Source organism: Osmia bicornis, chromosome 4, assembly GCF_907164935.1.
Source record: "Osmia bicornis bicornis chromosome 4, iOsmBic2.1, whole genome shotgun sequence".
NCBI classification, from domain to species: Eukaryota; Metazoa; Arthropoda; class Insecta; order Hymenoptera; family Megachilidae; genus Osmia; species Osmia bicornis.
In genome coordinates, this window is record NC_060219.1 from 4,303,855 (window position 1) to 4,316,689 (window position 12,835).

The 12,835-nt window shown below is 30.3% G+C and overlaps 5 protein-coding genes across 7 annotated transcripts in view; 3 read left to right on the forward strand and 2 right to left on the reverse strand.

Annotated features, from left to right (window-relative positions):
- Positions 1-1,647, reverse strand: part of LOC114880886 — a 141,651-nt gene extending 140,004 nt beyond the window's left edge. For all 3 annotated transcript variants that reach the window (XR_006829323.1, XM_046285346.1, XM_046285345.1), the window contains exons 1-4: positions 1,555-1,647; positions 1,220-1,409; positions 959-1,141; positions 640-886 (exon numbers count right to left, since the gene is read on the reverse strand). Coding sequence is in view for 2 of the 3 variants with exons in the window: in XM_046285346.1 (XP_046141302.1) it covers positions 640-886; positions 959-1,141; positions 1,220-1,408 (619 nt within the window). In the remaining variant the exon portion in view is untranslated. The remainder of the gene's footprint in view (positions 1-639; positions 887-958; positions 1,142-1,219; positions 1,410-1,554) is intronic.
- A 541-nt stretch (positions 1,648-2,188) lies between these two features.
- Positions 2,189-4,190, forward strand: LOC114880885 (ankyrin repeat domain-containing protein 12-like). Its single transcript, XM_029197357.2, has 6 exons — positions 2,189-2,288; positions 2,363-2,599; positions 2,699-2,887; positions 2,968-3,502; positions 3,566-3,842; positions 3,910-4,190. Exons 1-6 carry the CDS (start codon positions 2,189-2,191, stop codon positions 4,030-4,032), a joined length of 1,461 nt encoding a protein of 486 aa, XP_029053190.1. The 3' UTR covers positions 4,033-4,190.
- A 42-nt stretch (positions 4,191-4,232) lies between these two features.
- Positions 4,233-6,691, reverse strand: LOC114880888 (uncharacterized protein C18orf63-like). The gene is made up of 9 exons (XM_029197368.2): positions 6,549-6,691; positions 6,346-6,481; positions 6,097-6,271; positions 5,853-6,015; positions 5,683-5,779; positions 5,360-5,599; positions 4,881-5,282; positions 4,714-4,809; positions 4,233-4,618 (listed from the first exon to the last, which is right to left on the reverse strand). Exons 1-9 carry the CDS (start codon positions 6,623-6,625, stop codon positions 4,439-4,441), a joined length of 1,566 nt encoding a protein of 521 aa, XP_029053201.2. The 5' UTR covers positions 6,626-6,691; the 3' UTR covers positions 4,233-4,438.
- Positions 6,692-7,028: 337 nt separating this feature from the next.
- LOC114880884 (polyubiquitin) lies at positions 7,029-9,322 on the forward strand. The gene is made up of 2 exons (XM_029197355.2): positions 7,029-7,152; positions 7,632-9,322. The coding sequence occupies exon 2, from the start codon at positions 7,650-7,652 to the stop codon at positions 9,066-9,068; it is 1,419 nt and encodes a 472-aa protein (XP_029053188.1). The 5' UTR covers positions 7,029-7,152; positions 7,632-7,649; the 3' UTR covers positions 9,069-9,322.
- Positions 9,323-9,517: 195 nt separating this feature from the next.
- Positions 9,518-12,835, forward strand: part of LOC114880883 — a 47,499-nt gene continuing 44,181 nt past the window's right edge. The window contains exon 1 of the mRNA XM_029197353.2: positions 9,518-9,806. The gene's annotated coding sequence lies outside the window, so the exon portion shown is untranslated. The remainder of the gene's footprint in view (positions 9,807-12,835) is intronic.

The window sequence follows — 12,835 nt, forward strand, 5'->3', positions numbered from 1 at the left end:
GATGCGTTTCACTTTCCGACATTTGATCCTGATGCTGTCCTGCTTGAGAATTTTCCGACGACACTGGCTGCGCTTCTTGAGCACGTGGCGAGTGACAACCCCGATGATTCGAATATTCCAACCGATCGTTCACTGCTAACAGACACAAACACAACATTACCATGCAGGGCTGAACTGATTTTTAGCTGTGAAATTTTTCAATTATTATCAATTCAATTAGATGCAGTTCAACCCAATTGATGGTTGTGCTTGTGTCCGTTTCTTATGTAGGTAAAATATTTGGAAAGAAGTTTGAAAATTGATGGATCATACTCCAAAAATATATTGACAATGTGATCAAAATAATCGGACACAAAACACAAGTAGCATTGTAGATTCATTCTTATTCAAATCTGTTTACTAAACCAATTGAATGTACAGAATAATAAAAATGATAGAAACAGTTTAATGTATACTTTATAAATAGATATAAAAACACACCTAAATTAAATAATTATAATTCTTCATTATCTTATGTAAATAATCGATATATTAGAATTGAAACATGCACTTCTAAACTTTCAATAATTTTAATGAATTAAATAAGTAAAATAAACATAAAATGTGCTTTTATATATCATTATATATAATATTTCTTACCTGTATCGTCACCATGCTCTGTATTGTCTTCATCTTTCTGATCATATCCTGCTGATCTGTTATCAGTTCCATCTACAGATCTATTTTCATTATCGGTGGTATTAGAAGTACGTGGCCATTTCCCAGAAGAGGAGGATGACTTTCTTCTTTTCCTCTTTCGTTTTAATGGAAAATAGGGACTAACTGTTTCTTTGGATAAAGCTTCATTTGCTGTTGGTATTGCTGATATAGGTACCTCTTCCCCATTCTGTATAAACAAAAAATAGAAAACTGATCAAACTAAAACATCCTTTTTACAAATCTCATTTGAGAAACATACTTCAGTTAATATAGTAGGTGGTGTTAATCCATGAATGCAAAGACAATGAGCAGCTTGAAGCAACGAGGGTAACTGAGATGGTTCCACGCTCACTTCACCACGGTATACAAACTCTAATAATGATTCTAAATCATCTGCTGCTATCCCAGCTAACATAACCACTGGATGTTGACACGGTGTGCTCTATTGATATAAGTTTCCACAATATAAATTATAATACATTATTACCATCGCATACAGAATTACACGTATTATTAAAACCTTTAATAAATCCAATAGGAAAGGACTAGCTGCACAAAGAACTATCTTATGGGCAGGAAAACTACGTCCACCAGCAGCCAAAGTAACATCAACAAGATCTCCATGACCTCTCAATAATTGCACTGCAGAAGCTAATGATGAACTAAATTCTCCCCAAGAGAGACTATACAATTGACCACTGCTTCCCATTCTATACAACAGATTAACATATGAATTAATAGATGTTAATAATATAGTAGTAATATATAATACATTAAATCAGTGTCCCCATATTGTTACAATAGGACTGAACAATACATAATGCTTTAAAGAAAACTTAAAATGATCCAACATACATGAATTTATTTGATAGAACCAGCGTGTAGAAACAAAGTTAATAAAGATTCGAGAAAATTGACCACTAACGGTAACGATACGTTCTCGACTCCCCCAACCACATTCTCTTAATTAGTGTCCCCACCTCGAAAAATATGATCTTGGCGTCGTCTGAGAGTTAACCTAGCAAAAACTTGTATTCCAAAAAAAGAAATGAGGTATAGAAGAAAAATATCATCAATAAAATTGTTTACACATTAAGAAGAAATGTCATTAAATTAAAAAAAGAAAAGAACATGTACATGATGTTCTTTATTAATAGAGAATAACTCACATTGAGTGAAGATTAATCCCTATAATTTGTATATTAAATTAACCGTCAATAGGTTTAAATCCGTTGCTGTATGAAACAGGAACAAAAATAAATGATACAGATTTATAACTTCGTTTTATGATTGCCTTCTTAGATCAACCAGACGTAGAACTCGAAAAATGAAATTCAAATGCTGTCAGAAATTATCATGCACGTAACATTTTATGAGATTGTGCTGCCGCCACCGTATTACCTTTCAAAAAAGGCACTGACACAAACTGACACTTTTGGCGGAAATTAGGCAAATAACTCTAAATAACATTAAAAAAGTTCATACAATAATGTCAATAATGTCCTGCGAAAATAATATTAAACTACAAATAAATGCCAACATAAAACAAGCTGTAGAGGCAGAAGTTATAAAAGCATTAAAAACAGAGGGTATTAAAACTAGTATACTATAACTTTTTGTGTATTACTTAATTAAAGAGTAATATTATCATTTTGGTCATTAGATTATACTTTAAATACAGTCAATAGCTATGGAGAGAATTTGTTACATATTAGTGCAGCTAATGGTTGCTTGGATGTTATAACAGAAATTTTACAAAAGTGGGATTCCCATAATGTTATTGACAGAAAAAATCAGTTTGGCTGGACACCACTAATGTTAGCAATTCGTAATAGAGATATTAAAACAGTAAAATTTCTTTTAAAACAAAATGTTAACGTAAATGAATCAACCTATCTTGGTGAGTAAATTAATTTTACAAATAAATAAGATTGTAATTTTTGCTTTATTTCAGCAATAACACAGTAACATGGAGTAACATGGAGTTCTTATGTTTTAGGAATGTCAGTTCTTGGATTAGCTGCTGCTATTAATAAAGAAATGTTTGAAATTGTATATGAAGCATGTCCATCAGCATTGCCTAATTGTATAAATGATGATATTACACCACTTTGTATTGCTGCCATGAAAAATGATAAAGACCTGTTTTTCAGACTGTTGGAGCTTGGTTTTGATGTGTCTAAAAGCAGTAAAGTAACATTTATTCTCACAATCAGTACACGTTTTTAATATTTTTTAATTGTTTTTAATTTGTTATTTGTTTAATAGATGAATATACTCAAATTATGATGAAGCAATCAATAGTACCTGAGATAAGAAATTTAGCTAAAAGAAATCTTAGTATAGAAAATTATTGGAATGATGTTTCAGATAATATTCCTATAGAGTACAGTATTGAAAATAAATGTGATATTAAAAAAAATAATATTAACAATAATAATGTATTATCCCCAAATATTCATATTAAGCCAATTTGTATACCTAATTCATTAAAAAATGATAATAATGAATGTAATAATAATATAGTAATAGATTCAAACAAATATTTAAAACCTTGTGCTTTAAAATTAATATCAAAACAATTAGAATGTGTTCCACATAGTCTAATTTCACCAACTTTAACTTGTACTCTTGATGAAATATTACCACAGTCTCCAAATATATACTTTATGCAAAATAAACAGGATGAACAAATTAATTTGAATATAATGACTGATATAGAAAACAAAGAACCAATAGAAAATAAAGATGTCATAACAGCATGTTCAGGAAACAATGACTTATCTGAACTGCATTTGTCAAGGTACATCTATAGTTTCTGATAAAGTGCATTTTAGTTAAATAATCAAACTTATTATTAGTAAAGATTACAGTCCATTTGTCCACCAAATCTAATTATTCAAACTGAACAAGAAGATCTTGATGCTACCCTTGGATATATACCTGAATTTAGTCCACTTCGTTCACCAAATGTACCTCCAGATATAAATGATGAAAATGTTTTTGGAGAAAGTACACCAACTCCTCCACGTTATAAAACACCTCCAAGAGGAATGATTTTAAATTCAGAGGAAGCAAAAATGTTTGTTTTATTAAAACAGTATGGGCTAAGTCAACACATTCCAATTTTTCTTGAACAAGAAGTAAGTATATTAGAGTTTCATTGTCAGGTATATTATATAATATTACTTATTATATGCTTTATTTTAGGTAGATGTTAGTTTATTTTTAACTCTGACTGATGCAGATTTAATTGAGATTGGAATAGAAAATGAATCGGACAGAAAAATTATATTAAATGTGATAGCAGATTGTAGAAAGTCAATGATATAGAAATATGTTTGTAGTTATAGCTAATTATTTATTTTTACTATATTTATTATACGCTTTAACTGTTCTTATACATAGTACAATATTTTAACAAAGATAATGTTGATCAACACAAATAAGGTAAATGATAGAATAATAAATTTTATTTTTAATATTTGTTACATTTGATATTTTAAAATATCTAATAAATATCTATAGTACCAAGTATAGTAATATTCTACTTCCCCGGGCTCCGGAATCCCCGGTCCTCCATGAAGGTTTCCTTATCTCCGAGCTTCTAGGTTCTAGGGTTCCCGTTCCTTCTCGGTACCTGGGTTCCAGGGTTCCCGGTCCTCCTCAGAGGCTTCCCCTTAGCCGAGCTTTTGCCTCTCCACGGAGGCATTTGATTATATTAACTTTGAATGTATCTTTATATACGAAGTTGTTGTGTGTTTCTTATATGAGATAATATTTTCTTGATAAGTTCAGCCTTTTTCCCATTTGGATTATGTGGAATTGAATGTTTTCTTAACCAGTTACTTAAGATGTTACTGTTTAATTGATCTAACTGATTATTTTTTGCCATTGCTTCTATATTAACATTTTCATCCTGTTGAATAAAATATAGAATAAACCATTCATCATTTCTAAACAAATAATAAACAATACTCAAAGATATCAGAATCAAAGAATGTAATTACTTACTGTCTCTGACAAAGATATTTTACTTTGCTCATTAGATTTAACATTTGATAATTTTTCTTTTAATGATACATGGTCTTGTTTTTTTTGCTGTGTGGACTATTAAAAAATGAAATTAAAGTTAGAAAACTTCTGGTCAGTTATATATATACAGGGAAATATAAGTATACCTCTGTTATATTATTAGAAGAATGTAGTTTTTGAATTGGAAAGTATCTAGAAATTGTTCCCTCCTTTGATGTAATAAAATTTCTGTTTGTTGTGCTTGATGTATTGTTTACAACACAAAGTTTCTTTTTAGGTTGCATATTACTTTGGTTTTCTCTAATATTTTTAATGCTTAAATTTGTGTTTGTATTTTCACCAAAGGATGCATTATGAAGCTGATGAATCATAGCTAAGTGTGTTTTTAATGATGTAGGAACACTACTTGAATCTTTCTTTAGTTCATCTACATATTTTGTAGAGAATTCAAAATGTGAATTTGAAGTAGGATTATTTTGTGGAGAATGTATTTCTAATTCTGTATTATTTAATAATGTGTCAGTTAATGAACTTGCATTTCCCAATTGCTATACAGGACACATTAAAAATGTAAATTTTTTTATAGAATAATATTATTACTTTAATAATATTACTTGTAACTTACTGTGTTAAATGAATCATTTTTAGATATTTGTAATTTTTTGTTACAAACTGCAGGTAATTTTACAAGCATATCAGATAAGAATTGTGTAATTGTAGGTTCTTTATCTCTATTTGGAATAATATCCACAGGACCACTCATTACACATAAATTAGGATAAATAAAAATATTTGATTTTGGTATTAAAAATTTAATTTCATAGTATAAAATTCCATCTTCATTTTTTGGCAAAGAGTAACCATACTAAAACATAATATTTATTTAAAAACAAACTTGAAACCTGATTGTTTATTAAAAAAGAGATAAATAATGTAAAATGTATATACCATATTTTTCCAGTGTCGACGTAATTGGTCATAATTCTTAAAAACACATTTTGGTGGCATTTCTTTAGATACAGATAATAATTTACCTTTCTTTGTACTGAATAAAAATTTCAAATGTTACTTAAGCATAGACAGTAAATAAATATGTATTAAAATAAAATTAATGTTACCTGGGTAAAACATGTATAAATGGTAAATTATAAACAGATAAATCAATATATCCCTTAGGATCTGCTAAAAATTGAGAAATAACAGATGATGGAAGATAATCTTCTAATTTAATACATGAAATTTTAATTTTTTCTGCATGAAGTTTTAAACATATTTTCATATCTAAAAAGTTTATAATATTACAGTTAATTTCATTGTCAACTGTATTTTAAATTAACAATCAACAATAATTTATAATTATACCTTTCATTAGAACATTTAATTTCAATGCTCTAGCTCCTTCTGTAAAATTATAAAAATCTTTTCCCTGAATTAAGTATTGACCAGCTATGTTCCATAAAGGAGCTATCTTAGCTTGTATTGTATAAATAAGACAAGATTTATAAACTTCAATAGTAACTGGTTGTAATCCTCGATACTGATAAAAAAAATTAAAATAATAAAAACAATAATTTATCATTTCAGTTAATTATTTAAATAAATAATGCGAACCACTAGCTTAACATTTCTTAATATTTTCTCCAATTTTTCCGTATCAAAGAACTGTTTATGTGTAATTACAATTATAAATGTTTCTGTACCGAATACTGGTGAAGCAATTAAATCAGAAACTAAATGAATGAGTAATCTAAAATCACATCATTAGTAAGCATAAGATACCCTGAATAAAAACAAGAAATAAGTATTATACTTGCCGACATTTCATTGTCTTCCAGTGAAAATTTGACTTCGCCGACGAATCACGAATTTCAATAAAATCAATTTCGCACATTGCGCAACGTAAATCATTTAATGCCGGTAAAGTAGTATTATACAAAACTGTATCGTCCTTTTTCTCGGTAACGTTATAAGTATCCATTATTTAAATATATAATTTACCTTATCTACTTCAAAATCGAATTCATAAATTTGAATGTATCACACACGTAGCCAATACTTAGAAGTTAAAAGGTACCACATTAACCACATACAGACTTTTGTGGAAAGGTACATTTTTTCGCATTATTTTTCTATAGATATTGTCAGTAGAAGTATTACTCATTAAATGATTTTAATAAATAAATAAATAATTGTTTCAGAATGATGCATTTCTTTCATTTCTTAGTAGAATTAAGGGAATTTAAATATTAAAGTTTGGCGGCCCTATCTAGTTGCCATATATAAGCGCAGTTTGCGTCATTTCTCATTACTTCGTGTAGTTATTGTATGGTATTTTGTAAGCTTCTCTGTTCTTTATTTTCTGTAAAATTTCGTCTGACTTGTGTTGCAAATATTTTCTTCTAAATTATTTGAACGCATGTAAGTATAAATTATCTAATTATTTTCTATTTTAACATGAAAACATTAGATATGTTTAAAAAGATGCATATTTGATTCTTTCATCATCCAACCTCCATCTTTCTGAACAAAGGCTACATATTAATCAATAATTTGACGAAGAATTTTAGCGTAGAATAAGTTTGCAGAGGAACTAAATTATAAAACAATTCTTTATCCTACATATATATTGCAAAATATGTAACATAATTAAATAATCAACTTTCGTATGTTATACGTAGATATTGAAATTTCGTGAAGGTTCCAGCCAGGACGCCATTTTATCATTGCTTTATAATGCAAATTCGTCGTAAAAATCATTTTTTGTTAAATGCGTATAAATTATTGTAACTACAATTGTAATCTAGTATTTTAAGAAATAAACAAAATTGAGGTTTTATAAAATTAACCTACATCAGAAGAAGCCATTTTTAAAAATTTATATTCTTTTATTTTTTTAGCTCTTTAGATCTTCAAATATGCAGATCTTTGTCAAAACTCTTACGGGGAAGACCATCACCCTAGAGGTTGAAGCTTCAGATACCATTGAGAATGTCAAAGCTAAGATCCAAGACAAAGAAGGAATTCCTCCTGACCAGCAACGTTTGATCTTTGCTGGCAAACAATTAGAAGATGGAAGGACTCTCTCAGATTACAATATCCAGAAGGAATCCACACTCCACCTGGTACTGAGACTTCGAGGAGGAATGCAAATCTTTGTCAAGACACTCACAGGAAAGACCATTACCCTAGAGGTTGAAGCTTCAGATACCATTGAGAATGTCAAAGCTAAGATCCAAGACAAAGAAGGAATTCCTCCTGATCAGCAACGTTTGATCTTTGCTGGCAAACAATTAGAAGATGGAAGGACTCTCTCAGACTATAATATTCAAAAGGAATCTACGCTTCACTTGGTTCTGAGACTTCGAGGAGGAATGCAAATCTTTGTTAAGACACTCACAGGAAAGACTATTACCTTGGAAGTCGAAACTTCAGACACAATAGAAAATGTAAAAGCTAAGATCCAGGACAAGGAAGGAATTCCTCCTGACCAACAGCGTTTGATCTTCGCCGGAAAGCAGTTGGAAGATGGAAGAACACTCTCAGACTATAACATTCAGAAGGAATCTACACTTCACTTGGTTCTGCGACTCCGAGGAGGAATGCAAATCTTTGTCAAGACACTCACAGGAAAGACCATCACGTTGGAAGTCGAAGCTTCAGACACGATAGAAAATGTAAAGGCCAAGATCCAAGATAAGGAAGGAATTCCTCCTGATCAGCAACGTTTGATCTTCGCTGGCAAACAATTAGAAGATGGTAGGACTCTGTCAGACTATAATATTCAAAAGGAATCTACTCTTCACTTGGTACTGAGACTTCGAGGAGGAATGCAAATATTCGTTAAGACTCTCACAGGAAAGACCATCACGTTGGAAGTCGAAGCTTCTGACACAATAGAAAATGTAAAAGCCAAGATTCAGGACAAAGAAGGAATTCCTCCTGACCAACAGCGTTTGATCTTCGCCGGAAAGCAACTGGAAGATGGAAGAACACTCTCAGACTATAACATCCAGAAGGAATCTACGCTTCACTTGGTTCTGAGACTCCGAGGAGGAATGCAAATCTTCGTCAAGACACTTACAGGGAAAACAATCACCTTGGAAGTCGAAGCTTCTGACACCATAGAGAACGTTAAAGCCAAGATCCAGGATAAGGAAGGAATTCCTCCTGATCAGCAGCGTTTGATCTTCGCCGGAAAGCAGCTGGAAGATGGAAGAACACTCTCAGATTATAATATTCAGAAGGAGTCTACGTTGCATTTAGTATTGCGACTTCGGGGTGGAGCAGAAACACACATTCCATTCATGGCTGCCGATGAGCTGTCTTACAGTTAGTAGGAACCATAAAAATTCACATTCTTGAGCCGTTTATTGAGAGTACATCTTCGGCAATGTCTAGTAAAATTGATAGTATTGATAGTCTCTTTATTTTACTTTTTTATGTAAATTCGTATATTCATTAGTACTTGACGTTGGTATATAAATATTTATTTATAGATGTTTTACGAGAATGGCAATCTGAATGGCTCAAATTACATTTAAGAATTCATTCTTGTAATCTGTTTATGTTTATTAAAGGACTATCCATATATCTGTATTAAATACATTTTTCCTTTCCTACTTTATTAGTGTTACACGTTAATGTTGTTTTTATGTTCTGTTGTACATTATTTTAAACAGTTCAAACAATTATTTAAGAAAAAAAGAACTTAATAAAATGTTTAAAAATTAATTCGAATTTTTGTATGCTCTTATTAACATTTAATTCGATATTTTTCATTGGTTGTCATATTTTATCCGTTGTCATTGATTAATTTTCAGTACGAATTGTAGAGGGCACGTAGTTCAAATTTCGCGCCGCTTTCAATATTCTTCAGTTGCACGTATACCTTCGTCCTTGTCGGTCGTCAGACTGTTGCTCCCGTTTGTTTTAATAAACTTTAATGGTTTTTAATAAGTTTAATTAAGGTTGTGTATTTATTTTAAGTGTGTTTTTATCTAGTGTTTGAAAGTATGAAGAAAAAGTTTCAAATAGGATAGGACAACAGCAAAATTTCAACCAATTCCTGTGGGGTAAGTACCTTTACAGATTTATTGTATCATGTTTATATATCGTAAACATAGTGTACTATTATCTCATAAAGAAATAATGAATGATTCTGTAAATCCTGTTGCCATTCGTATAGAAATTGTTATGTTTAAATGTACTATTTATAACAAAAATGTGTACGTCATATAAATAATCTTCTTACTGATTTTAACGATATACAATCGAAGGATGATGATTATCGATAATTTAGGAATCATAATACTTATATTTTCAGCTTTTCCTTTTCTACTGTAGTATTATTAATGTAATGTAAAAAACTTACGATCACTTTCTCTTAGAAAAAATTGAATTACACGATAGATAAAGCCGTGCACAAAAGAATATTCTATATAAATCGCGATGCGAAAAAACTGCATACGTATATGCATTTATGTACATTTTGCAAATTCGAATGTTAATCTAAGACCAGTGTGAATAATGCATTTAAATTATCGCGGCGGGTTGTATAATTAATTAAGGAAAAATTCCGATTAATAAATCGTGAATATTCCTGATTTTCCATTAAAGATAGTTTAATGAATCGGGCGGTTTCGATGAAAATGCGATTATTTCATTTTTGGTTAAAAATGAATGATTCAGATTTTTCATGGCACGGTAAACAACGAATTTTAAATGTATTCTTAAACTATCTTTTGTTTTCAGGGTTTAACAATTATGATAAATCAAAAATATTTTCCATTTCAATTACAAAGTTAATGAATTTTATTTCAGTATTTGTTTACATGAAAAACAGTTAAGTATTATAATTTTCTATTCGAAGGCATTAAAGGAACGATTTGATGTTTGCGTACACGTTATTCCCAAGGAAATAGAGTAATTATCAGCACGTTTTCTTTGCTGTACCTTTTTATCTGCAGCTTGGACAATACGTGTTAAAATCGTATGTAATCAAAAGCGTAGGTTCGTTAACGCGACTTCCTGCAGACTTAAGCCCTTCGTGGAAGGTTCGTTTTCTTACGGTTAATTATTATCCAACCGCGTGAATCGCGTGACCAGAGTTGTCCCACAGCCATGAACCCGGAACAGTCTACATATTTCCTGTACAATGCATTTCTGTTTTTTCCATTGCAATTTGTAGCATTGTTCGTCTTTTAGGATATTATCGTTTGATGTTAATTCTACCAACTCATAGATCAAATCGTTATTATTATTGTCCAAGTTTAATTTGAAAGTGGCGGTGCTCTTTAGTCTGGTAAAGATGTTTATGAATCAAGGATCATGAGTTAGGGGCAGAAGTAATATTTAAATACTGTACATCAGTACGGTCCTTAATTTTTTATAAGATTTTTGTGATTTTCCACAAGATTTTCCTCATTTTTTATAGGGTTTTCTTAATTTTTTTATAATATTTTCTTGATTTTTGTAATTTTTTATAGAATTTTCTCAATTTTCCTTATATTCGATAAGATTTTCTTGATTTTCTATAAGTTTTTCTTGATTTCTTGTTTCTACTTTCCACTATATTTTAAAGTTACTTTGATGCAACAGATTTATGTAAAAATATTACGTAAATAGTGGACGTTTCTTGCAGAATTGAAATGGTGGTCAGTGAAATTTCGATTGACTATGTTTCAAGCGATTGTTACGAAATAATAAATGCGCGGAACGATGAAAGTGTATAAAGACAAAAATCTAACATTAAAGGCAGGATTTTTCCTTACATAAAGCTTTCTATCGTGTATCTTTACCACCGGAAAGAAACTACAAATTAGAATTGTTAAATATAAAACTATAAATTTTGTTTTGAATATAATTCTATAAATTATAAATTACCTAATAAACGAATTAGCTAATCAGTATAAAGAAAATTTCAATCATGAAACACTAGTTTATTATATTTAATCATTTACAGATTTCTCTATACATGTAAACACAGAATTCAAATTCATTTGTATCAATTAAATTTCTATTTTCACTTTCAAAGTTCTACGTTCTCTGTTTCAGAAGCAATAAACTCTAACTACATTCCCACATTAAGTATCTATCGTGTATTCTTTTCTTGGTACAACAGCTGGATTGTGTTAAATTTTTTAGATTGAAAAATTACTGAAAAAAATATATTAATAAATCTTTCAGATCTGCAAAAAGATGAAGAAATAACTGCGGTTAATTTAATTAGATCCCTTCTATGAATGGTTCTTCAATTACTATAATCATAGGAAAATTGTCATACAATCAGTTATTCAATTAATTTTCAATTTGATTGGACATGTCTTGATTTATGTAACAGATCTTAATTTTTATTATCATTAATAAAGATGCATCTTTAAGAGGTATCTTTTCCCGCCATTCAGTCGCGATCAATTGCGAATATAGAAACGAAAGGTCGTGGATTCCCACGTTGCGAAAATTACCCTTGGATAACGGCTGTATGTGAAATGTTAGTGATCTCGGTCGTGGGTGGTATCCACGGCATTCCGTTAGATGTTGCACCCACCTTTACTCTGTAATGTGGATCAGCTGCGGATAACTCTTTTACACGCGTGAAGTATTTTTTCTTTTCCTTTGATCGATACAATACTTTACGTAACGATTCGTTCCAAGAAAATTAAGGAAGGTTTAATCAATTATTATCTTTAAACGTAAAAATTTCTTCTTTTATTTTTGTTCTTACAATTATTCATGAATAATAAATGATTTTTTGTTCGAATAATATCTATCTATAGCTCATTTTTTCACCTTCAACTTTCAATGTGCTTCGACACAATGTTATCGTGGTTAATAAATAGTTGAGTGCGTTGCTCTGGTTTATACATATTCCCTCGTTTCTTTCTTCAACGAGGGAAAGTGCTACGCGACACATTTTCATTATAATTAATCTTGCACGAGGCCAAGATCTTCTTGATAATAATGTATACACAACACACAGGTTCATACTCGAAAGTACAGAGAATTTCATTCATAGTTTATTCATTGAAACTTCACAAACTGTTCTATTCGTTCCTTGTTTTTGCAACACTCATCATCTTATATACTATTTTTCATAAATATT